The 25,446-nt window shown below is 55.3% G+C and overlaps 1 protein-coding gene and 1 long non-coding RNA gene across 5 annotated transcripts; one reads left to right on the top strand and one right to left on the bottom strand.

The window, feature by feature from the left end:
- The first annotated feature begins 807 nt into the window (after positions 1–807).
- On the top strand, positions 808–25,446 carry EML2 (EMAP like 2). Of its 4 annotated transcripts, XM_032325302.1 has the most exons (22): positions 811–1,141; positions 4,064–4,282; positions 4,372–4,498; positions 4,687–4,791; positions 6,638–6,666; positions 6,855–6,984; positions 10,247–10,396; positions 10,887–10,956; positions 11,055–11,165; positions 12,261–12,356; positions 13,254–13,388; positions 14,349–14,448; positions 17,254–17,408; positions 17,559–17,684; positions 19,752–19,883; positions 21,958–22,025; positions 22,303–22,391; positions 22,615–22,712; positions 23,148–23,235; positions 23,643–23,738; positions 24,566–24,696; positions 25,024–25,446. In XM_032325302.1, exons 1-22 carry the CDS (start codon positions 970–972, stop codon positions 25,147–25,149), a joined length of 2,553 nt encoding a protein of 850 aa, XP_032181193.1. In that variant the 5' UTR covers positions 811–969; the 3' UTR covers positions 25,150–25,446. The 4 variants fall into 4 exon arrangements, 3 of the variants coding, with proteins under 3 accessions (XP_032181193.1, XP_032181194.1, XP_032181195.1); XR_004281377.1 differs by lacking the exons at positions 22,615–22,712; positions 25,024–25,446 and having other exon boundaries at positions 808–1,141; positions 24,566–24,677; XM_032325303.1 differs by lacking the exons at positions 811–1,141; positions 4,064–4,282; positions 4,372–4,498; positions 4,687–4,791 and adding an exon at positions 6,054–6,136.
- Positions 17,305–21,962, bottom strand: LOC116579689. The gene is made up of 3 exons (XR_004281378.1): positions 21,702–21,962; positions 18,287–18,541; positions 17,305–17,393 (listed from the first exon to the last, which is right to left on the bottom strand). It is a non-coding gene; the product is annotated as an uncharacterized LOC116579689 (long non-coding RNA).

Raw genomic sequence — 25,446 nt, 5'->3', positions numbered from 1 at the left:
CAACATGGTCTGGTCAAGATGAGGTGCTGGGAACTGGGGGAAGGTGGTCCACTGTTCTTGAAATCCATTGTCAGGTTTTCTCCCCTCCCCACCTCCCCTAACGACAGAGCCAGCTCCGGCTGACACCGCCAGCCCTCCCGGCGTCGCAGCTGAGCCTATGTCAAAACCCGGACTGGATAATGAAGTTGCGGGAGACGAGGGCTTTCGGAGAGGACCCAAGGGACGGTCGATAAGAAGGCGGAAGGAAAGGTTGGGGAGCGATATCGGACTTGGGGTGGGGGAGTGTGGCTAAACCCGGGGGCGGAGCTAATCCTAAAAGAAGGCAGGGTCAAGAGCTCTTGGCCAAGTACCCTGGCCCTCGGATACCTTGAGGGCTGTGCCAAAGACTCTGGGGGCAGGAATCGAACTTGAGCTCCCGCAGGATTCTGGAGGTGGAGCTAAGAGCCCGGGGGCGGGCCTACATCGAATAAACAAGACCTCCAAAAATTAGAGTTCGAGGGTGGAGCCAGCGGATATCTAGGCAGATTTGAAGCTCTAGGGTCGAGCCCAGTCCTGGGAGGGGACTTTTGGGAAATTCAGTAAAAGATTAAGGAGAAGGTTTGGGGGTTATGGGAGTGTCTTCCTCCACTCTCTCTTCCTCTCAGAGCCCGGGGCTACGCTTTAGGCTGAAAAGCAGGGAAGGCCCTTCCCCTTCCAACCCTTCTGCATCCCTATTGGCTGAGGGGCCTGCGCGACAGGCTCTCATTGGTCCTGAACTGGCGAGGAGGGGGTCTAGGGAGAATACGGGCCAGTTGTGGGCGGGACCAGACGATACCTAGGGGGATCTAGGCTCAACCAATCCCGGTTCAAGGATTGTGTTGGGGGGGCCTGGCAAGGGGTGTCCCGACCCCCCTTTCTTGGCATCCTGGGGGATGACCCCGGTGCCAGGCCCGGCGCCGGCCGCCTGATGCCGGGCGGGCCGAGCCGGGGATGCTGGAACGAAGGGCGTTGCTATGGCAACGGGAGGCAGGGCCTGGAGGGGGGGACCGGGCCCAGGCTGGGGCCGGGGGGGCCGGCGGTGGCTGTGGCGGGGCGATGGCGGAGCGCGGCCCGGCCTTCTGCGGCCTCTACGACACGTCCTCGCTGCTTCAATACTGCAACGGTGAGACCCCTCCTCAGTTCCGACCCTGGCCCCGCCCAGGGCTGGACCCATTTCCTCCTGCCCCAACCTCCTCCAAGTCCCCATCCGCGCCCCTTGCTGAAGATCTTCCTATCGCCCCCCCCACAAAGGACCCTGACCCCAGAGCAAGGTCCCTGATCCCCAAAGCCCCGATCTCAGTCCCCCACCTGCTTCTACCCTCCCCTTCTCCCGAGGTAGCTGGATGAAGAGGAGGGGGCAGAACCTTCAGGAGCTTGGGGTTGAAGGGGACAGGGCTGAAGGTCTGGAACTCTGCTCTTTCCCCCTCAGTCCTCTGGGACCCTCCTTCTTCTTCCTGGCGGAGGGACTGACGGGGGTTGGGGGTGGGATTTGGGGTTGGTTTGTGGTCTGGGTGTGGGAACAGATAGGATGACCAGAGGATTTAGCCTCCACTGTACCCCCAAATCCTCAGGCTCCACCACTTCTACCCATTAGGACTCACCCCTTCTTCCTAGACACCCCTACCTTCCACCTGAAGGGCCACTGTGAATGTCAGGCCTAGATGAGGGGAGCTGGAGGTGGAGGGAAGGTGGAAGACAGGGGAGACGGAGAAGCCAGGGCTGGTCTCTGGGCAAAAGGGCGGGGGGGGGGTGGTGGGGTGGGGTGGCGGGGATGCTCAGATGGGAGCCAGAGGACTTGAGTTAAGGCGGGCTGTGGGGATGGGTCCAAGGCCTCAGAACGCAGCTGGCCTCTCCGGGTGGGGACTTGAAGGACCAAGGTGAAAGCATCTCCATTTCACTCAGGGGGCCCTAAGAAGGGACTATCTTCTGGTTTGGAGGCTCACTCCCCTGGTCACACTGGAGTTGGCGGAGGACAAGATGCTTATTTTGGCCTCCTCTGCCCCTTTAAGAGGCAGCCTGGGTCCAATACTTGTTCTTCTGCTGCAAGGCTGTGTGTCCAGGCACAAGTAACTTCATCTCTCTGGGCCTCAACCCCCTTCCTCCTCCCCTCCTCCTACAATGGAAGTAATACCACCATTACTAGGGTTGCCTGGAGCAGTATGTACCATAATAATAGTTCATTATATTCTGGGTTTACTGAGCACCGTACCAGGAGCCAGGAAACCAGTAGTCCTAAGTGAACAGTGCTAAGTGCAGGAAGTCTTGTCACACGTAAGCTCCCTAAACCGCTATAACGGGCCTCTCTCTCCCCCTCCGTTTTTTGGGGTGTGTGTGTATAGTATTAGTAGTGGTAGGTAAGAGGGGGTCTGGCACAACGAGGTCATGGGGCCCTCCTGCCCCTTCACCTAGTGACCAGATTAGTCTCCAAGCACTCCCCCAGCCTCCATTCTTAGTTTCCTCCTTTGGAAAACGTGATCCCAGCAAGACCCTGAGGGTCCTTTCCCTTAGAGTTCTAAGTCCTGACAGCTCCCTTCCTCGGACTTCGGGAGGCCCCCACCTTCCTCTGCAGGTCCAAACACCGGACCAAAGAGGCGCTGGTGGGGGGCAGGGCGGGCGAGGCCAGGCTGGCGATTGGGCCGCCAGAAGGGTGGGGGGAGGGAGGGGAGGGAGGGACGGCTGCACTGCGGAGCCCAGCGGGCGGGCGGGGCAGCCTACGGACGCGGGATGGCAGGTGCGACCTCCACGCCCCGTCCCTATTAATGACACCGCCTTTACTTCCACCCGGCTGGGAGCCAGGACTTCCTCGGTTGTTGCCAGCAATGAGTCTGGGTATGAGTGGTCTGGGAGGGAGAGTGGAGGGGGACGTCTCAGTCATCCACCCCTCCCACTTCGGGAAAATGGGTTGGGTGGGGAGCGATGGAGGAGTTATTTGGTTGAACCCATAGGCTGGACAGGAGAGGGAGAGCCGAATCTGGGGCGTGGGATACAGAAGTGAAGTAAGGAAGACGAACAGGAGAGAAGCTCTGGCTGGGATAGAGAGTTTGGTTGTCAGGTCCCCGCCCGCATCTCCCTCCCTTGGGTCTCCTGGGTCTGTGATGCGCTGCCTGCAATCCCCAAGTCTACCGCCAGGGGCCGCAGAAACTCTGTCCTTGCAGCCGATTCTGGGGTCGAAGCCGAAGGTGAGGAGAGAATGGGAAGGGGAGGGACCAGGCACGACCTTTTGGCTTGGAAAGTCTTAAGAAACGTTAGTACCTGGGATAAAATGTTGGTATTCATTAGAGAATATTGATGATCAGTTCTAGAGCGTTAGTGTCACTAGGAATAAGCTGGTGTCATTTTAAAAATATCGGTATGGGGGCGCCTGGCTGGCTCATGAGTAGGCAACTCTCTCTCTCTCTCTCTTTTTTTTTTTAAAGATTTTATTAATTTATTTGACAGAGATCACAAGTAGGCAGAAGCAGGCGGGGGGTGGGGCGGCGAAGCAGGCTCCCCGCGGGAGCAGAGAGCCCAGTGCAAGGCCTCGATGCCAGGACCCTGGGATCATGACCTGAGTGGAAGGCAGAGGCTCAACCCACTGAGCCACCCAAGCGCCCTGAGCAGGCAACTCTTGATCTCAGTCAGGGTCGTGAGTTCAATCCCCACGTTGGGCGTGGAGCCGGCTTAAATAAAGATAAAAATTATTGATATCACTCATAGTTAGTTTAGCATCTTAGTCATAAAATCTTGAAATCAGAGCCGACAGGCTCTTGACTGGTAGAATCTTAGACTGTAAGAGAGGAAGGGACTTCCCTAAGGTCACACCTCCAGGGCGGGCAGAAGAGTGTGGGGGCCTAGATCAGAGAGCGGTGGGGATTTCCTTCCCCCTCGGAACGCTCTTCCTGGCCCATCTGCGAGCGTCCCAGCCACAGGTTGAGGGAGAGGAAGGGGCAGTGGCTGGCCCCTCTTTTAACCCGGGCAGGTGGCGGGACGGTAGGGGACGCGGGGAACACCTTAAACCTTGGAGATCCGGAGTGGCCCCCGGAGCCAGTGCTACCCTTCCTTCCAGATGACAATTTGTCGGGCACGAGCGGCATGGAGGTGGACGACCGCGTGTCGGCGCTGGAGCAGCGGCTACAGCTGCAGGAAGACGAGCTCGCGGTCCTAAAGGCGGCGCTGGCTGACGCTTTGCGTCGCCTGCGGGCATGCGAAGAGCAGGGTGCTGCGCTGCGCGCGCGGGGAACCCCCAAGGGCCGAGCGCCTCCACGCTTAGGCACCACAGCTTCGGGTATCTTTGCTAGACCGGAGGGATGAGATGGGGAGGTCAGGACCTGGACCTCATATTCACAACTTCTGTCCTCTAACCCCATCCTCTAGTGTGTCAGCTCTTGAAAGGCCTTCCCACCAGGACGCCCCTCAATGGCGCGGGACCCCCGCGGCGCGTGGGCGGCTATGCCACCTCCCCATCCTCCCCCAAGAAGGAGGCGACGACCTCCGGGCGCAGGTAAGGCACGGAAGCTGGAATCCCCAGCCTCCTCCAAGACCCAGTGGGAGATGGAGGATGTTTATACGACGAGGGATGGGCTCGGGGGCCCGAACTCCAGCAATGGAAAGTGCCAGGAGATTCTCGCCCGCCTCGAACACCAGCCTGCTAACCTCATAGGCTCCTAACTGTGTGCTCTCTCTTCGCAGCGCCCGCCGCTTTTTGTCACCAGAGCGCCTCGCCTCGGTGCGCCGCGAGGACCCCCGCAGCCGCACCACATCTTCTAGCAGCAATTGTAGCGCCAAAAAGGAAGGGTAGGTGTCTGGGCGGGGTTATGTCACAGAGGTGCGGCCAGGACCCCAGATAGGCACGGGAAAGGGGATGGGGAATTGGGGGGTGATGCCCCAGGCCACGAGGTGATATCTAGAGAGAGGGCATCTAGTTCCGAACACGGAGACAGTGACGGAGACTTGGAGAGACCAGTCTTGAGGTAGCATGGTCCAAGTGGAAGGCCTGGAAAGGCGCGACCGACATTGGGGGGCGTGGTCAAGCCTTAAGAGGCTGGACTAGGACTTGGGGGAAGTGAGTGGTTAGGGCCCTTTGGGTAAGCCGGGGTGGAATTTAAGGAGGAGCCAGACTTGTGGGCGTGGCCATTGAGGTAAAATAGTCTCCATTGATTCTCAGGGGTGGGGGCGGGACAGAAGCCTCAAAGAACTTTCTTCAGGGAATAGGGGAATAGAGGGACGGTATGATTGCGATTTGAGGTCACAGGCAGAGTGTTAGCCTGGCAGAATCAGAGCCTGGGGTGGGGATCACTGGTGGCAGGTGGAGCGAGTCTGGTACTAGGCCAGAGGGGCGGGGCCACGGATGGGCGGGGCCAATCATCAGGGGGTGGGGCCAACCTGGAGGCTTTGAAGGGACTCTACACTGGGACTGGATCCCGGTAAAGTAATCTCAGTAGAATGCCTGGGGGGACCCGAGGCGAGGGCTCAGGGGGAGCAGTCAATTATCAAGAGGGGTCAACTCTGGGAACAGATCGGAGAGGGAGGTGGGTGTGACGAGAATGTTGGGCGTGGTCCATTCCCTGGAGGCAGGACCACACTGATGGTCTGGGCAGAGTAAAAACAGGAGGGGAGTCACGACGCTGTGGGTTTGGGGGCTGAAATAAGGCAGGAACTGGGTCAAAACCACACATTTCAACCCGACTCAAATAATAGAAAACACGTCCATAGGGCTATGTGCTAGGCACTACTCCGGGCACTTTGCACGAATTAACCAGTATAATCCTCGCAATCACCCAGCGAGGTAGGTACTCTTATTCCCATTTTTTAAAATAAGGAAACCAAGGCAGTTTGGGCAACCTGTCCACTCTGCTGGGAAGTGGCAGAGGTGGGGTCTGAACTCAGGCAGACACACCGGCTGGTCCTGGTCTCAAACAACACTCTCCCCCCACCCCCCCTCAAAAGAGCCTGTCAGGACCCCACAGCCCGGGATCTGAGACCCAGTGTGACCGGCCGGCTCCCAGGGTCGGCCGCGGAGGGCGGGGCAGGGCGCGGCGGCGCGGGCGCCTCCCAGGGCCGGAAGCGGCGGAGCCCGTCCCGGCTCCACCCCCGGTCCCGAAGCTCCGCCAGCCGCCGCCATGAGTAGCTTTGGAGCTGGGTGAGACCCTCTCGCAGACCCTCTCCTCCCTGCACCCCCGGAGCCTGGACCCCAGGTCTCCCCTCGCCCTCGCTAGGGACCCAGGCTCCCGAGTATCTACCCTTTCCGCCGGCGAAGGGAATGGGGAGACACGCCCCTTCACCGCTTCCCTTGCTGCTTGAAGTTCGGGGCACTGTGGGACTGGGGGTGGGGAGCGCTGGGAGCTCCGTGCTGATTAGGAGGGAGGGGTCCCTGGTGACTCCCGTCTTCCAGGATCGCGTCCCTGCCACTTCGTGCTGTGTGATCTTTGGCGATCACTGCCTCTCTGGGCCTGTGTCTTAGGCTCTGCAAGATCAACCGAGCAAAGCACACGGCCTGCAGAGAGGCAGCGCTCCGCTCCTTCGCGCGCCCCCCCGCCCTGTTATTCCTCAGAGATCTCCAGGGAACCGGTGGGGCAGGGGAGTGGTTTCTCCCCTTTTCTGACCCGTCTGCTAATTAGGGTTTCTCCCCCTTTCCTGACAGCAAAACCAAAGAAGTTATCTTCAGCATGGGTGAGTGGGGAGCGGGGGAGGGGCGTGGTTGGGGATCGCTGGAGGTCAGGGGACCTGGCTTATGGAGCCTTTGCCTCTCTGGCCTCAGATCCCCGCCCCCCCCCTTTTTTAAAGTGAAGCCTGAAGGGGAGAGGGAATAGGGGGTAGGGGCTGCTGTCAGCGCCTGACTTTTGGGGGTGTCCTGGCAGAGGAGGGCTCCGTGAAAATGTTCCTGAGGGGGCGCCCCGTGCCCATGCTGATTCCGGACGAGCTGGCGCCCACCTACAGCCTGGACACCCGCTCCGAGCTGCCCTCCAGCCGTCTCAAGCTGGACTGGGTGTATCCTTTTGCTGTAATCCCTTCCTCACCGCCCTGCATTCCCCAGGTCTGGAGGGGATAAAAGCCCTCCTGGTATGACACTTCAAGAGGGAGGATCTTTGCCTCGAATCAGGAGGAACTTGTGAGGGACTTGCAGTCCTCTGTGGGCCTGAGGGGTCAGGATGACCCTGGAGTCAGAAGAGAGCAGGAGGAAAGCAGATTAGCTGAAATGACCTTTTATGATTCATGAAAGCAGCCAAATGTTTGCTGAGTGCCTTCCATATGTCAGATTCTCTTCTATATTCCAGGCGTGAACCGGAGCTCACCTTCTAAAGGGGGATGGGTGCGGGAGGGAGGGGGGAGAAGGTAGCAGAAGCCAGTGGTCAAATAAACAAGGTAATTTCAGTTAAGTAATAAATGCTGGGAACACAGGGATCCAAGGTTATGTGAGAGGAGTCACTGTTTCTCTGAGGAGGGGGACTTTGAGCTGTACAAATTCAGCAATTAGGAGCAAGCATAGGAAGAACTAGAAGAAGAATGTTCCAGACAGAGAGCACCGCAGGTATGGGGGCTCTGTGACCAGATGAGCTTGGCATATTTGAGAAGTAGAAGTTGGAAATGGTGAGGAACCCTGGCAGAAATGGATTGAAACCCCAGCCCGGGCTGTCTGTGTGACCCTGGACAAGTCACCTCGCCTCTCTGTGCCTCAGCTGTGTCCTCTGAAAAATGGGTTTCGTGATCTCCGATTTATAAGGCTATGAAACAGTGTGTAAAGGTGCCAAGCTCAAACGTGCCTCATAATCAGGGATTGATAAATAGTGACTACTCATTATTTGAGCAGTTAGATGCCAGGCACTGTTCTCAAGTGTTTTATGGATAAATACAGTGAATGATACAGTCCTTCTCTTTTGTAGAATTGAGAATGTATTTGTACAAGCAGAACCTCCAAGAGCTCTCTGAAGCCTACAGGTTGGGAATTATGACCCCCACTTTCTGGATGAGAAAACTGAGTCCAAGGGAGGGACCCTACCCCTGACCTAGGGAGTCAGAACAGCTCCAAGGCAAAGAACTCCTAACTACGTGGCCCAGGCTTTTTCCAAAAAGCCCACAGGGGCTTGGGGTCAGCATCCTAGGGATCTGGTCCTTGTCCTCTTCTCTCAGGCTTGGTTTCTGCCCTGGGGGAGGCAGGGTTGTTGGAGCCCAGAGTCCCTTTGAGACAGCTGGAAATATTCACAAGAATCAAAGCATACTAAGCTGTTGTACCAGGCTGGATCAGCTAAGGCTGCAGAAATCAGCATGGGCCTCGGATGCCTGTCCCCGAAATAACCGCGGGCTAGAGCAGTTTTCTGTGGGGTCACGACACATGCAGGGTCAGCATTCATTCAGATATTTTCTGAACATCTGGGGCCAAGGGCTGGGTGCCTGCCCTCCTAGGGCTTGTCTAGCGTGGGGACAGACTCCTTGACAGTGATAACTCAGTGATCAGGGCTGGGGTGGGGAACCCAGAGGGGCAGCTGACCCAGCCCGGGGGTTGGGGAGGGCTTCCCAGAGGAGCAGTTAGAGAAATGAACAAAACAGCCCAGTCTTGGCCACTGCGGAACTCACAGTCTCATTGGGGAATGGGGACAGTTAACATAGATTAACCAGGTCAGCTGAGGGAGGGGAGGCCGGAAGAAGTGACAGCTAAGAGTAGCAGGTCAAATGTATGAGGCGAAGGGGAAAAGGTTAGCGTCAATGCCTGGAGTCATGATCTTGGCATTTTGAGGGACTCCAAGATCAGAGAGAGTCAAGGAGGGCTGAAGCCATGTTGAGGCCAGAAAGGGCCCAGCCAGGCCAATGGGGGGAGCCCCAGAAAGTTCTGAACAGAGGAGTCAGCCATTCCTTCATCAGATACTGAATTCCTGTGTTTGCTCTGTCCCAGGCTCTAATCTGGGCACAAAGGATACAGCAGCGAATAAAACAGTGCCTCCTGGAGCAAATACTCTAGCTGGGAAGACAGTTAAAACGTGTGGGATTCAGATGAGTATAGGACAGAAACAGGAGTGGGGAGGGGAGTGGAGGCAGTGAGGGTGAATGAGTTTGCGGTTTTATTTAATTCATTTATTTATTTATTTTTTAAGATTTTATTTATTTATTTGACAGAGAGAGAGATCACAAATAGGCAGAGAGACAGACAGAGAGAGAGATGAGGAGAAGCAGGCTCCCCGCTGAGCAGAGAGCCCCATGCGGGACTCGATCCCAGGCCCCTGGGATCATGACCCGACCCGAAGGCAGAGGCCCAACCCACTGAGCCACCCAGGCGCCCCGAGTTTGCGGTTTTAAATAGCATGGGCAGGAAAGGCCTCTCTGAGTTGAGCAGAGACCTGAAGAAGGTGAGGGAGCCATGGAGAGAGGAAGGGTAGGAGAGCTCAGGCAGAAGGAACAGCAAGTGCAAAGGCCCTGAGGTGATAACAGAGCGGAGGCCAGTGTGAGTGGAGCCTGATTCAAGAATGAGGAATCCAGCCCAGATCAGGCCAGGCCTCATGCCTGGACTTTCCTAAGGATTTTGACTTCTGCTCCAAGTTACTTGGGACCCATGGGAAGGTTAGAGCAGATGTGAGCTGACAGGTCTTAACAGGATCCTTCTGGAGAGAGGGGGCCAGGGGCTTATATTGGTGCTCTGTGGCTGCTGTAACAAATTACTGTAGGCTTCAGGGCTCAAAACAAAAAGTTTCTCTCATTGTTTTGGAGGCCAGAAATTGAAAGTCAAGGTGTGTGTGGGGGTGGGGGGCAGGGGATGGGCAGGTCTGGGCACGCTCCCTCTGGAGGCTCTGGGGGAGAACTTGTCCTGTGTCTGTCTTCTGGCGTTTGTTGGCTGCCAGGAGCCCTTTGGGGGCTCTTTGGCCTGTAGCCACTTCACATCACTCCAGTCTCTGATTTTCCTATGGTCCCTGGTGCGCGCCCCCTCCCGCCCCCCACCGCGTTCTCATCTTTTCCTCTCTGACTCTTTTACAAGGGCACTTGTCTTTGGATTTAGGGGCCACTGAGATAATCCAGGATAATCTCATCTTGAGATCCTTAATTATGTCTGCAAAGACTCCTTTCCCCAGTCAAGTCACATGTGCAGGTTTTCCCGGGGTTAATATTTTGGTGGACATGCTATTGGGGAGGATACCATCACCCCCACCGCTCGCCAGGGATCTGAGTGGAAGCAGGAAAACCAAAGCCCAGTGCTTGACTCTGGCAGTCAGTGTGCATGTGCAATACAAAACAGGCTCCTTGACCGGCCCCCGGGCATCTCCAGCTATGGCTACCGTGGCCGAGACTGCCGGGCCAACCTTTACCTGCTGCCCACTGGGGAGATAGTGTACTTCGTGGCCTCCGTGGCTGTGCTGTACAGTGTGGAGGAGCAGAGGCAGCGGCATTACCTGGGACACAACGATGACATCAAATGGTAAAGGCCTGGGGGGTTGGAGGGGCAGGGCTTTGCTTGGCCTACAAGCTGGACTCAGGGGGAAAACAAAAAATGGGTTGCTTATCAGTATTTTAAAGGGCGGTGAATTCACCCAAATGCCTGGATTTTTCACTTTTTTCGGAGACTAGCTAGTGCCCCAGACAATCCCCCCAGCATGTAGGAGCCAGGTAGAGACGGCCCCTTTAAGTGGGTGCACTCTCTTGGCCACCATTTGGGTCCAGGCCTGAGTCCTGCAGGTATTGGAGTTAGAGACCCCAGGCCAGAGTCTTGCTTCTGAGCCCGAGTGCCCAGAAAGTGCCCCCTTATTGTTAGCAGACAAAATCAGCGTTTATTGGCCAAGCCACTCACTCAACCAGCTTGTGGAATGAATAGCCAGGCCTGTGACATCGGCCTGCTCTGAGAGGGGTCCCAGGCTGCCCTGAGTCCCCTCCCTCCCCCTGAGCTTCTGTCCATCTGTCCTCTCCCTCAGCCTGGCTGTCCACCCTGATATGGTCACCATTGCTACTGGACAGGTGGCAGGCACCACGAAGGAGGGGAAGGTAACAGATTGGAGGGGGAGGCACCTGGAGGGGTGGGGTGGTGGTGGGGGCAGACAGGTGGGCCCCCCCGAGGTAACGGGCCTCTTTCTTCCTTGCAGCCACTACCACCCCACGTGCGCATTTGGGACTCAGTTTCCCTTTCCACCTTACATGTGCTGGGCCTGGGGGTGTTTGACAGAGCTGTGTGCTGTGTGGGATTTTCCAAATCTGTAAGTCCTGCGGGCCCTGCATCTGCCCCCTCACCTCCAGCCCTTCCCCCACCCCCAGAACTTTGGGGTGGAGCCACACCTTCACTGTGATGCTGGAGGTGTAGGCCACACCCCCTGGCAGAATTTCAGGCCCTTCAGGCTGAGCCCCCCCATCTTTGTGACCTCACAGGGCTGCTCCGTTAGCCATTTGGAGGGGGGACCCACATGACCTGATTGTCCCCACACGAACTCCTCAGCGATCTTTGGATTGGCCCATGTTTGTAGCGTTATTTTTGGCATCAACTTTCATTCTTCAAAGGTCCTTACCCCTTAGGCATTGGAGCCCCGTGTGTAGATCCTGTGCGGGGCCTGGATGGGTGTTGCCAGGTCTGGGTGAGATAAGGCCAGAAATGGAGAGTAAGTCTTCAGGAATTTGTAGAGCGATTTGACATTTCCCACAACATCCAAGTCTGTGATTGGTGGGCTTTTTAATCATACTTTAAATTTTTATTAAAATGTATTCTACCAAAGTACTGATATGCAAGGAATTGAGGAATGACGGTCCTCCCACCGATTGTGTAAGAAGCACTGATTAGAGGCTCCTGGATTTCCTGAGGCTCAAGGAGTCCTTTGAGGGCTCTGGGGGTGGGGTGGGGGGAGGGAGAAAAGCTATTTTGTTGCTACAGTGTGTGTGTGTCTAACGGCAGGGAAACCCTGCAAGATCAAAATTAAGCTGTTTAACCAAAGGTATAAACACCCAACATTTTGTCAACTTGATTGTTCAATTACACGTAAATAAAAGTTACTCCTTATAAGAGTACGGATTGGATGCTCTCAGGATTCCTGACCACATGGGGACTGCAGAGAAAAAGCTGAGGATGGAGGAGATGAATTTCTTAGGCACGGGTCGTTTCAAAAGGAAAATTCTAGAAGCCATTTAAAATACGTGTTTGGCTGCCGGACAGGGAATGTATTTGAATGTGTTTCCTGTACTGTGGGCCCAGAGCTTTGAAAATCTTACAACAGACCTGCATAGGAAATGTCCCTGTGGGGAAAGTGTTGAGGGGATGGACTCTGACCCATCTTCTCTGCCCCCTTCTTCTCTCTTCCTTCTAGAACGGGGGCAACCTGTTGTGTGCAGTGGATGAATCCAACGATCACATGCTGTCCGTGTGGGACTGGGCCAAGGAGTCCAAGGTGGTGGATGGCAAGGTGGGGTGCCTGTGCACATCCCCTCTCCTTGGGGTACCTCTGTGGGACTGGCTGGAACTCAGCAGTTAGGAGTCTGGAACCCAAGATACTCACATCTTAGTTTAAGCTTTACCATTTGGTGGCTGTGTGACTTCAGGCAAGAGGCTTGCCTCTCTGAGCCTTGATTGCCTCATCTGTAAAATGGGGATGATGGTAGCATCTTCCTAGTAGGGACTTGGCTTTGATGTTGAGATGCAGGGGTGCTGGACCAGGCCCAACAGAAAGGTCAATATGAGGCAGCTACTGAACGTGGCCTTGCCATGTGCAAAACAATGACTTGCATCTTTCTGTGGGCCTGACTTCTAGATCAGTAATCTGAAGCATGGTAGAGGGGTCAGCTCCTTGCTTCAAGGTCATGTGCCTGTTTTGGGCATGAGGCAGGAGACCTAGATTCTGGATGGGCCCACAGTTTAGAGACAGAGACTTAGTGTTTGAGAGGCCGGGCTCTGGAGTTAGACCTATGTTAGTTGATTTTGGATTTGACGCTTCCCTGGCTGTATGGCCTAAGGCAGGGGACTTCCCCTCTTTGAGCCTCACGTCTTCATCGGTGATGGAGAGCGTTAATGAGCCTCTGCTCACAGGGTGCTGTGAGGATTACCAGAGTTAATGGATGAGGTGCTTAGCATAGTACTTGATTCAGAGTTGGAGTGCTCCAGGGTCTGCTGTGACGTTGACAAAGATGGCCTTAATGCTTGGCTGGCTGGCCCTTCCTCCTGTACTTTAGTTTGCCTGTATAGTAAAGACACAGGCAGTCAAGGTATGCAGTGTACAACCTGCACAGCTGTATAGGGCAGCCCTACACGGGGTGGCCCTGGTGGTTTTGAGGTCCTCATTTAGAATCTTCCCCACTCCCCAAAGTGTTCCAACGAGGCTGTGCTGGTGGCCACCTTCCACCCCACAGACCCCACCCTGCTCATCACCTGCGGGAAATCCCACATCTACTTCTGGAGTCTGGAAGGGGGCAGCCTGAGCAAGCGGCAGGGCCTCTTTGAGGTGAGTGCCACGGGAGTGGGTACAGACTGGCCCTGAAGAAGGCAGGCAAAGACACCCAGACAGACAACAAAACAGAGGGACCCAGAGGGTTCCAGAGGATTCTAGAGGGTTCCAGACACTGGAGATTATGGGAATGCCAAGGTGTTTCCTGCCAGGGCCTCAGTTTCCTAATCCAGACTGTGAGGGTAATCCTTCTTAACTCTCAGGTTGTGAGGCTTCAAAGGGCTGAAGAGTCTAGCAGCCCCTAGCAGGTAGTAAGTGCTCAGTAGTGCTGTACTTGCCAAGAATATGGAAAAACACCGAGGTCAGAGGCCGACTGGCCAGAAGAGATGTGCACCCAGACAGACAGACACTGAGCGGGAAGTAGAGGGCATGGGAGAGAAGATGCAGGAGCACCTCTGATAGGGCTTTCACCCCAAAAAGGGAGGCCCTGAGAACACCGGGTATAGGTGAAACAGATATTGAGGAAAGGGTGGGGCAGGGCAAGGCAGAGAGAAGGACAAAGAGATAGAGGGTGGAGAAGGAGAGGGGAAGAGAGAGGGGCAGGGGCAGAGCAGGGGAGCCAGGGATGGAGAGGGGAAAGCTGGGGACAGGGGGAGACCCAGGACAAAGCAGGGGAGACCCAGGGATGGGGAGAGGGAGATCCAGGAACAGAGGACAAAGGAGAGCCAAGGATGGAGAGGGAGAGTCAGGGGCAGAGAGAGGACAGGAAAAAGTCAGAAAGGAGACAGGAAGTGGGTCCAGGGGTGGGCAAGGGAGACAACGGGGTCAAAAGCTCTTGGCCATGGAGTGCCATGGAGGCAGGTTGGAGATGGTTGGAGATCGGATGCTCCGCACTGGGCTTCACACCCAAAAGCATGGAAGGGATCCCTTGGACCATGGTCCTGGATGGGGGGTGAGCTCTGGGAGGCTCTCTGCTTCCGCAGCCTTCTGACACCTTTCCGTTCTCCTCCACCCTAGAAACATGAGAAACCGAAGTATGTGCTGTGTGTGACCTTTTTGGAGGGCGGCGACGTGGTCACGGGGGACTCTGGGGGGAACCTGTATGTCTGGGGCAAAGGTCGGTGTCACCCCATGTGTTTTGTCCTCCACCCAGTCCTCCCCAACCCCCTTTGGCTGAACCTTCCTCTGCCCCAGCTTGTGTGGCATGTCTGATAAAATAGGCCGCATCCTTACTTGTCTAATTCCCAGTCCACCCCCCATCAAGGCTCAGCTCCGTATCCACCTCTCCATGAAATCTCTTATTCCCCTCCCTTGTCTCCTGCAAATTCCATGGGTGGATCAAGTGTGAATGATAAACAAATGAGCTGGTTAACCCTTGTGTGGGTAGATGGATGGATGGGTGGGTGGGTGGATGGTTTGTCCCAGAGCAGTAAATGAAGAATAAGGGAATGAGGGAAGGGGTTGTCCTGCTCGTTGAGTGGAAGGTTGAGGGAGTGAGTGCACTGTCCTCTTTGGTGGTGAATGGTTAAGTGAACGAACAAGTACGTGAATGAATGGTTGTCCCAACCAATGGATTGGAGCGCTGTCCCAGCAAAGGCTCATGGGGTGAATAAAAGCTAGTCCTGGCAGATGGATGGTGTGAAACAGTCAGTGAGTTTTTTGGCCTGGGTACGTTTGCGTTCATGTACGTGAGGCTCCTTATTCCTAAATATATCGTCTCCTAAATATATCTTCCCCTGCACTAAATATTCGCATTTCACAGATGAAAAACCATAGGCTCGGAGAAGGGCAATGACCCAGCAAGTGACCAAGCCGGGCACCCCGCCCCACCACACATGGGTATATGGGAGACAGGCCCGAGTCAGGTGTTGCTTTGTGACGGCGACTCAGTTGCCTGATCTGTAGTATGGGTATAATAGCATTGCCTCCAGCACCACATTTTTTGGAACATCCCTTGAGCTTAGACAGCTGAGAATAAGCTCGGAATCACTGGGGTATGTCTTTCTCAGCGGGCCGTGAGTTTTCTGAGGGCAGAGACTGTGGGTGATTCATTTCTATATCCATGAAGCTGGGCCCAAACCCACCGCTGGGGCCATCCCCTGGGTTGCAGGGTGGGTGGAAAGATAAGTGGACAAGATGATGTATGTGCACGTGGTTCCGCATCTGGGTTGAGGGATTTGGGCTGAGGAGGACTGTTCCTCTGAGTCCCTGTCCCAGCTTCCTCTCTGATCCTTGGCCTGTAGTCTTGCCTCCTGGAATTTCGTTTGTTCTCAACCAAGTGTAAATCTGACCCCGTTCTTCTCCTGCCAGACTCTCCAGTGCTCCTTAGTTCCCTGGCCCCTTCCATGTTACATGGAGTCACACCAGATTTCTTTATGAAGACTTTATTTACGAGAGAATGAGAGCATGCAGGCCTGTGCACAAGCTGGGTGGGGTGGGGTGGGGAGAGGAAGGGGGAAAGAATCCCAAGCAGATACCTTGCTGAGTGCAGAGCCCAAGGTGGGGCTAGGGCTCCGTGTCACAATGCTGAGATCATGACCTGAGCTGAAACCAAGAAGTCAGACACTCCGCTGTGCTACCAGGCAGGCACCCAAGACCAGATTTCTCATAGTTCCCTAAATAGTGCATGCTCTCTCTCCCTGTCTTCCCTTTGCACACCTTGTTCCTTCTGTCTGCAGCACTTCTCCACACTCTGTTGTCCTCCTCACCCTTCAGATCCTTGCTAAGCCATCTTCTCCTCCAGAGAGCTCTCCCTGACCTACCAGATGGGGTATCCTCTCTGGGAATCCCACAGTTTCCTTGGTTTCCCCATCCTAGCCCCAACCACCTTGGGTTGCCACTGACTGGTAGTAGGTCTGTCTCTGAAATGGAACTGTGAGCCCTGTGACAGCAAGATCTGAAGTTGTCTTGGTCACGACTGTGTCCCCAGTATCTCCCAGCATGAAGCTGGGCCCAAACCAAGTTCAAGTGAAATAATTATTGATTGAGTGGGTTAGTGGATGAATGAGTGGATGGTCAAATGGACTTCTGAGTGAACAGATGGGTGAGTGGGTAGATGGATGAGAAAACAGATGGCAAATGGGCGGATGTTTGAATAGAAAAATGGATTTACAGGTGGATGGTAGTTGGATAAAAGAAGTGAATGGATGGATGAGAGGTGGTCATGGGTGGGTGGGTCAGTAGACAGGTGGATGGATGGATGGATGGATGGGGAGGTGAATAGATGGGGGGATGACAGTGAATGGATGGATGAGGGGGTGAATGGATTAAGGGGTGGATGGATGGATGAGGGGGTGAATGGATGGGGGGTGAATGGATTAAGGGGTGGATGGATGGATGAGTGGGTGGATGGATGGACAGACGGACGAAGGGGTGGATGGGATGGATGGATGAAGGGTGTATGGATGGATAGATGAGGGGGTAGATGAATGGATGGATGAGTGGGTGGATGGATGAAGGGGTGAATGGATGGATGGGGGGGTGAATGGATGGATGGATGGGGGGGTGAATGGATGAGTGGGTGGATGGATGGACAGACGGACGAAGGGGTGGATGGGATGGATGGATGAAGGGTGTATGGATGGATAGATGAGGGGGTAGATGAATGGATGGATGAGTGAGTGGATGGATGAAGGGGTGAATGGATGGATGGATGGGTGAGTGGGTGGATGGATGGATGAAGGAGTAGATGGTTGGATGGGTGGGTGAGGGGGTAACTAGATCCAAAGTGGATAGGTGGATGGGTGGATGTTAGTTCAGATGGCTTAATGGATAGATAAGAGAAGGTACTGGAATAGATAAGTACTGGGTAACTGAATGGCTAAATGTAGGATTGAGCATTCCAGGTGCATTCGGGGATCTGTACAGGCACAGTCTCCCCATGCTGATCCCAGCCCCTGGCCACCCCTCCTCACCCTCATAGGTGGGAATCGCATCACACAGGCAGTGCTGGGCGCCCACGATGGCGGTGTGTTTGGCCTCTGCGCCCTGCGGGACGGGACGCTGGTGTCCGGAGGGGGCCGTGATCGTCGGGTGGTCCTCTGGGGTTCTGACTACAACAAGCTGCAGGAGGTGGAGGTGAGGAGGGGGAGAGGTTCCTGTGAAGATGAGGGGACCTCCTCCCATCCCATCAGGGCTCTGAATAGACCCGCCTCTCCCCAGCTGGTCTCCCCCCACCCCCGCTCTGTATGAGTCCTACCCTCATCTGCCCCTACCCTCCACCCTCAGGTCCCGGAGGACTTCGGCCCAGTGCGCACCGTGGCGGAGGGCCGGGGGGACACGCTGTATGTGGGCACCACCCGCAATTCCATCCTCCAGGGCTCTGTCCACACCGGCTTCTCACTGCTCGTCCAGGTGAGTGCCTCTCCCGAGTCTGCCCTCCTCCCCACATCCCTCCATCTCTCTTCCCACCCTCCTTTCTCACCGCATCCCTGCCCCATCCCTTTTCCTCTGGCCCGGCAAACCCCACTCACCTTCCCTTTATGTGCACCCTCCCCATAAACCCACCCCTGTCCCAGGACCCCCACCCCAGAACTCCCCATGGTCTGGTAGCCAGTGAGTTACTGCTGGCAGAGCAGAGGGGCCCCAGGAACCCCGCTGCAGCCATGCTGACCTCTGCCCCTCTGATCAGGGGTGGTATCCATTTATGTCAGTAAGTGCCTGGGCACGTGGTCCCATGGGCCACACGCATCTTGGGCCACACACCTCCCAGGTCCCAGTCCCTGGATCTGGGAAGGGCCCCTGGAGGCTGCCTGTATTCCTTCTTGCACCTTAAGTGCCCTCTCCTCCCTCCTGGTGTGCCCAAACCTTACCCTGTACCCAGTGACCACCCCACCCCTACCCCACCCCTGCCCCACCCCCCGCCAAGGGGCCTCATAGTATATTAGGCTGGTTTGGAACAGAAATTCTGGGGCATGACTGCCTAGGATCGAATCCCCTCCCTGTCCCTCACTCACCATGTAATATGAGATGGTGAGGAGCGTCTGTGTCTCTGGGTAGCAGGACAGTAACAGAACCCATCTTCGTCGGAGTATGTAAGGACTCCATGAGTCTGTTCCCATCCAGCATTTAGGATGACACCCAGCACAGAAGTCTTGGCCAGAATTACTCCTTGATGGTGGTTCTGCTTTCTCCACTCCTTCCATGCCTTTTCCCTGTCACAGGCCAGCTGAGGTCCATGCTCCTGCTTCTAGATCTCTCTCTGTCTCTGGCTCCCATGGCACATGGAGGCGAACAAGGGTTAGAGGGATTTTCTAGATGTCCCAAGGCCAGAAGGGACCTTAGAGACCCCTAAAAATGTATCAGTATTACATATTGTTGATTACATAATTAATAGGTTAATGTATTATTTGAACTTTATTATTCACATTAGTCATTATACTAATGTCAACAATTATATTATCACTGTTCATTGTTATTCCGTAGTATAGTAATAGCGCATGATAATCATAGTCACTTCCACTTCCTGAGCACTCTGCACTAGCCTCAGACACTGTCTGTCCGTCCATGATTTAAGTGAGCACAGCAAGTGAGCACAGCAGTGTCTTGAGACACATGTGGTGATTAGTCCCATTTTACATAAGATTAAACTAAGGATCCAGGGAGAAGTCACCTGACCCGTCAGTCACAGGGAGCTGAGGTCAGACTCCCCAGGCCGAGTACCTTCCACAGGGCCCCACAGCCTTCTGGACGCCACCTGACTCCTGGGGTCCAGCTCCTTCCCGGCATGGCTCTCCCCTGCCCTCCTACAAACAGGAGAACAGAGGCCTGGGGAGATGCAGCGTTTGCCTAGAGCCACCACCAGGGCCAGGGGCTGCTGGCCCACAGCCTGCTCCAGACGCACGGGGAAAAGGATCTTCCCTGGGTCCCCTGTAGCCCCATTGTGTTGCTGGGGCTAGTCTAGCACAATTTTGTTTTTAAGATTTTATTTATTTATTTTGAGAAAGAGAGCATGAATGGGGTGGGGGGGGTGCCAGAGCAGAGGGAGAGGGAGAAGCAGGCTCCCCGCTGAGCAGTGAGCCCGAGGACATGGGGCTGGATCCCAGGACCCCGAGATCAAGCTCTGAGCCTGGAGCCCTAAGCCGAAGGCAGATGCTCAACCGGCTGGGCCCCCAGGTGCCTCTAGTCCACCACGTCGTCTTCTTTTTTTTTTTTTTTAAGATTTTATTTATTTATTTGACAGACAGAAATCACAAGTAGGGAGAGAGGCAGGCAGAGAGAGAGGGGGAAGCAGGCTCCCACTGAGCAGAGAGCCTGATGCAGAGCTTGATCCCAGGACCGTGAGACCAGGACCTAAGCTGAAGGCAGAGACTAACCCATTGAGCCACCCAGGCGCCCTCCACCACTTCTTTCTGGCACCAGGGTCTTAGGGAAAGGGCCTAGATTGGCCGTCTCCACACTGCTGTCTCCCCTCTCCACCAGGGCCACGTCGAAGAGCTGTGGGGCCTGGCCACGCACCCCAGCCGGGCACAGTTTGTGACATGCGGGCAGGATAAGCTGGTGCATCTGTGGAGTGTGGAGTCCCACCAGCCCCTGTGGAGTCGGGTCATTGAGGTAAGGGGAGGGGGGGACCCGGCACCCTGTTCTAACAGAACTGCCTGTCTCAAGGTGTCTGGCTCCATGTAACGAGTGGAAACCACTTCAAGTCTTTTTAAGTAGACTGGGATTTGTAACGTTTTGTTTATTTGAGAGAGAGCGCATGTGTGCTGGAGTGGGGGGAGGGGCAGAGGAACAAGCAGACTCCCTGCTGAGCACAGAGCTGGACATGGGGCTCGATCCCAGGACCCTGAGATCATGACCTGAGCTGAAGTCCAATGCTTAACCCACTGAGCCCCCTGGGCGCCCCGAAGCCAAAAGGGATTTAATGCAGGGACATGGGTGCTTACAGACTTGCTCAGAAGGGCCGGAGGAACAGGTTCTCTCCCAGAAGGAGGCCCAGAACCCACCCCTCCCTCTGCCACAGTCAGGAGCACCGGGTTCAAGAAAGTGCCCTCGTCCTCTCCTGGGAACCGGGAAGCTGGGGTCATTGCGCGGGCTGGCCTGGGAGCTGTCCCATTCAGTATATGTGGCTTGCCAATGAACTGTAGAACGTCAACAGAACGAAGACTTCAGTGCCTAGTGGCCCCTGTATTGGGAAGTACAGATGATGAACATCTCCATCACTTTGGAGGCTTCTGTTGGACTGGCTTGGCCTCTGAGCAACCCAGCACTGGCCCTTATTTGCACTGTGTACTTGATACTCCACGCTCTGGCCTTTCAAGGCTGGCGACTTCTGACGAGGGTAGCAAATGGCATTGCTTTCACAGCCCAAATGATGAATGGAAGAGTGGGGTGTCTGCCTTCGGTCTTCCGGACCCCACAAGAGTGCAACAGATCATCTGACCCAAATCACAGTGGGGACCCTCGCTGCAAAGGATTCTGGGCAGTATAATTTTTAAGCTCCCCTGCCTGTCCCCCGGGACACGAGAACATCAGTCCATCATATCCCCCACACCACTCTTTGAGGCTTTGCTCCAGGAATGCCAGGTTACCTCTGATCTTAGAACACTTGATGGCCTTTGAACTCCTCTGAGTTCAGGCACGGTGTGCTCTGGAAATTGTTAGGGCCAGGTATCATCATCATCCTTATTCCAGCGTCGAACTGCCCTAGAGTTGCTAGAAACACAGAACCCTTCACCCCCTCCGCAGAGCGTCTGATTCAGGAGTTCTATATTTGGGACCCGAAATCTGCAAGTTGGTAATGAGCTCCCTTAGATTCTTCTGATGTGGGCAGCCTGTCAACCACGACCAGAGGTGCTGGCTTTGCATGGTGCCCACTTGGTCCTTTTAACTTCTCACAACTTCCTCAAAGCAGTGGGGATGACAGATCCCCGCTTGGAAGGAGGCACGGAAAGGTTAAAAAAATCACTTTCCCATCATCGCCATGTAATTACAGTCAGAACCAGCCTTTGTGGAGTCCTTCCTGTAGGCCATCTGGCTTACCGGCTTACTGTTCTGAGGACTTCACATCTTGCCTATAACAACACTGCGAAGGATTGATGTTCTCCCTTTGCCAGATGAGGCAGGCCAGACTCGGACAGGAAAGGTTTTTGATGTCACCTAACTAGGGAGCGTCAGAGCCGTCATGTGAACCCAAGTCTGATTCCAGGGTGCTCCATCACCCTGGGAACCAACCAAATGCCCCCAACTTTCCAATAATAGAAATACTTAAAAAAAAAAAAAAAGAAAGAAATACTCATTGCTGGGAATTTCACAAAGGTGTGGAGAAATTGGCTCTTGGACCTGCCTGGTGAGAATTTTATGGAAAGCAAAGCTGGCATTTTCTGTCAGAGGTCGTAAAACTCTAGACACCCTGAGTCCCAACAAACTTACTTCTACAAAGTTACCTAGGGGAGTTGCAGTTGAGTAAAGCTGGGGGCATTTAGCCCAGGAGTATGAAAGGCACCAGTCAGCAGTGACAGCAGGGATGTTTTCTGTTTGAGCTGAAATGGTACAGGAAGGGAGAGTGGTTTGGGAACGTCTGTGGCTGCAGAGGAAGGTGACAGCCCTTGGCTCTGGGGTCGGGGAATGATGGCCAGATAGACTGTGGAGACCCCAGTTCTCAGTTCTGCTTCCTCTTTCCCCTCAGGACCCTGCCCGCTCTGCTGGCTTCCACCCCAGTGGCTCTGTCCTGGCCGTGGGCACGGTGACTGGCAGGTAAAGCTGAGTTGAACATTTGGGGAGAGCTGCTCTGCTACCCGTGAGAACTGTCCCTTGACACCCATCCCCCTATTCTATGTCCCTAGAGCCCATAGAATCTGTAATTAAGACTGTTCCCCAGACTGTTCTGACATTTGTCTGGAGTCAGCCTCTCCCCCAAATCTTTTCTGGGGTCCCTCAGGCCCCACACATTGCAGCCCCCCCCCCCATATACACACACACACACACCAGATCAGCTCATACCCCCTCCCCCAACCATGCCTTCTCCTTAAAGATGGCTACTCCTGGACACGGAGACCCATGACCTGGTGGCTATCCACACGGATGGCAATGAACAGATCTCAGTGGTCAGCTTCTCTCCAGGTAAGCGGCGGGGCCCAGGGATCTTGGAGAAGCCAGGCCTGGGAACTGAGGCTCAGTCACTAGCAGGGGGAAGGCGTGGCGGCTGTGTGGCAAGGCCAAGTCTAGGGCTATAGTGGGGACGGAGCTTGGGACAGCTAAGGAGTCTGGAATAGCGGGGGACTGAGTCAGAGAAGGGGGTAGAGCCTGGGTGCCTCCTCATAGCCCCCCCCTCCCCCTCCCCCAGACGGGGCGTACCTGACCGTGGGCTCCCACGACAACTTGGTGTACGTGTACACGGTGGACCAGGGCGGCCGCAAGGTCAGCCGCCTGGGCAAGTGCTCGGTGAGTGGGCAGTGGCCCCCAGCCTGCGCCAACACCCCGTCCAGGGGCTGCAGAATTAACCAGTTTTCTCCTTCAAGGAAGCACAGCTTCAACGCTACTGACTCTGCCCTGATCACTTCAAGGAGTCTTAGCCCCGCCCACACGTTGCCCCCACCCCCATCCCGTGTTATAAGCCCCCCTCTCTGTGTCTAGCCTTGCCCACCTGTTCTAAACTCCCCTTGTGTTCTAAGCCCTTTCTGTCTGGCCCCGCCCATCACAGTCTTGCCCCGCCCCCCGGGAGTCTGGCCCCGCCCCCGCGCTCCAAAGACTGTGTATCCTTCCTTTGGCCCCTTTGTGTTCTCACCCTAACTCTGTATTTTGCCTTCCACCTCTCCTGGTCCAACCCCACCCCTTCGGGCTCTAACTCCACCCCTTTCCTCCCCCCTCCCCCCACAGGGCCATTCCAGTTTTATCACCCACCTGGACTGGGCCCAGGACAGCAGCTGCTTTGTCACCAACTCGGGGGACTACGAGATACTGTACTGTGAGTGCTTTGAAAGCCAAAGGCCACCCTCCTTCAGCTTCCTTATTTCCGTGTGAGATTTCCGTAGACTTCCCTGACTTCCGGGAAGGGGCGCAGGGCTTTCTGGCCTCTCTCCTCTATTCAGGGGCTGTTTTAATTGATCGGGTCTCCTGGCTTTGGATTTGCTCCCCTTTCTGGTTCGATGGGTGGGGTACAGGTTTCTGAGAAGATCCCCTGCTGAGGCCTGGGACTGTCACCACCGAAATTCTAGTGACTTTAGTCAAGTCTGGAGAGGTGGAATGAGCCCTAGGACCTTACCCTCCTGTCTTGGACTTCCATGGCCCTGGACTGTAAAATGCATGGGATAAGTCAGTAGTTCTTTGTGCTCTGAGTACACACACCACCACCACCCCCTTTTTCTGCCCCAGGGGACCCAGCTACCTGTAAGCAGATCACTAGTGCAGATGCCGTGAGGAACGTGGAATGGGCCACAGCCACTTGTGTCCTGGGATTTGGGGTGTTCGGTAAGTTCTGGAATGGGGGAGGTTCCACTCAGGGTAGGAGTTCCAAGAAACATCCTCGACTGGTGATCTTTGTAGTCGCTTACTGGTTATCCCCAGGCCCAGCGTGGGCCCTGCTGTCCTGAGCCTCACAGGCTAGTGGAGGAGGCAGACCTGTCTGTCCCCAGATAGCCCAGAGTCAGCTGGGTTGGGACCGGGCTGCCACCTGACCCCAGCCTGGGAGGGAATCAAGGAGGGCTTCCTGGAAGAAGGGCTATAGAAGCTGGACCTGGAGGATGAGGAGGCAGTGAGGAAGGAAAGCAGTCCTGAGGCATAGGGAGTCATAGCATGTCTCCCACAAAAGCAGGGAGGTGGCAGAGAACTTGGCATTTAGAGAAGTCCAAGAAGGCAGGAGGGCTAAATCATTGTGGGGTTCAAGGGGAGCCCTAGGGAGGAGGAGGCTGGAGCAGCATTGGGCAGAACCTGGGGGTCATGCTAAGAAACCTGGGCTTTCTGGGGAGCCTGGCTGGCTCAGTCAGAAGAGCTTGTGGCTCTTGATCTCAGGGTCAGGAGTTTGAGCCCCGCCTGGGGTGTAGCAATGACTTACATAAATTAAACTTAAAAATTTTTTAAAAAGAGGCAGCAGTGGTCTGGGCTTTCTCCCAAGGCCACCAGGGAGCCACAGGAGGATTTTGAGCAGTGGAAGTCCAGGGTCAATTACACATTTGAAAAAGATCATTGTAGTTCTCATCCCTGGCCAGAGACAGGCTAGGTGGGAGGAAGGAGGGAAGCTGGGACCTGCTCACCCCAGCTGACCTCTCACCCCCACCCACCCCTCTTCTCGCCCACAGGGATCTGGTCCGAGGGAGCAGATGGTACAGACATCAACGCCGTGGCCCGCTCCCATGACGGGAAGTTGCTGGCTTCAGCTGATGACTTTGGCAAAGTCCACCTGTTCAGTTATCCCTGCTGTCAGCCCCGAGTGAGTCCCGACCCCGGGGGGCTGACCGGGTGGGGATGACAGGCAACAGGTGGCGGTGAGAGTGAGGCAACACACTGCAGGCCTGTTTCCCCATCTGTACAAGATGCGCAGTGACTTGATCCTAAGGGATCAAGTCGACCTCAGAGTCGATAACTTTCGGTCTCTAGCGCTAACGCTCTTCTCGAAGTATCTGCAGTTTGAAGCTCCTTGGTTCTCTGATCCTTATTCACAGCAGAAATAGTCACTGAGTCCCTACTGTGTGCCTGGCACAGGGGCTCCAGCCAAGAAAATGACATCACCTTTCACATCTTTCTCTCCCTCTCCCAGGCCCTCAGCCACAAATACGGCGGACACAGCAGCCATGTGACAAACGTGGCCTTCCTGTGGGATGACAGCGTGGCCCTGACCACGGGGGGCAAGGACACCAGTGTGCTGCAGTGGCGGGTGGTCTGAAGTGGGGAAGGAGAGTCCCAGGGACGTGGGGCCAGGGGAGAGTCAGGGGACAGGGCCGGAGTTCTATTTTCGGGAGATGTCTATTGCCGAGTAGAGTAATATATACCCAGAGTACGTCTATAGCAGGGGGGTTCCGGGGGCGGGGGGCTGGACAGACAGAAGTCTCTATTTATCGGGGTGGGTAGAGGGGCCACATTGCTTTGGGGGAGCCATTAAGGTGTTTGAGTTGGAGTGGTTTTTTTTTAAGTTCATTCTTTTATATCATCCAGAAATAAAGACACATGCACTGACGCAGGG

Source organism: Mustela erminea, chromosome 19 (genome assembly GCF_009829155.1).
Source record: "Mustela erminea isolate mMusErm1 chromosome 19, mMusErm1.Pri, whole genome shotgun sequence".
NCBI lineage: Eukaryota > Metazoa > Chordata > Mammalia > Carnivora > Mustelidae > Mustela > Mustela erminea.
The sequence above is the reverse complement of the archived record's forward strand: the minus strand, read 5'-3'. Positions and strand labels throughout refer to the sequence as shown.

Coding starts and splice junctions, on each gene's coding strand:
- EML2 (XM_032325302.1), top strand. CDS start 970: ATGCTGGAACGAAGGGCGTTGCTATGGCAACGGGAGGCAGGGCCTGGA. Junction 4,283..4,371: donor CTTAGGCACCACAGCTTCGG/GTATCTTTGCTA, acceptor CCCATCCTCTAG/TGTGTCAGCTCTTGAAAGGC. Junction 24,697..25,023: donor ATCCCTGCTGTCAGCCCCGA/GTGAGTCCCGAC, acceptor TCCCTCTCCCAG/GCCCTCAGCCACAAATACGG.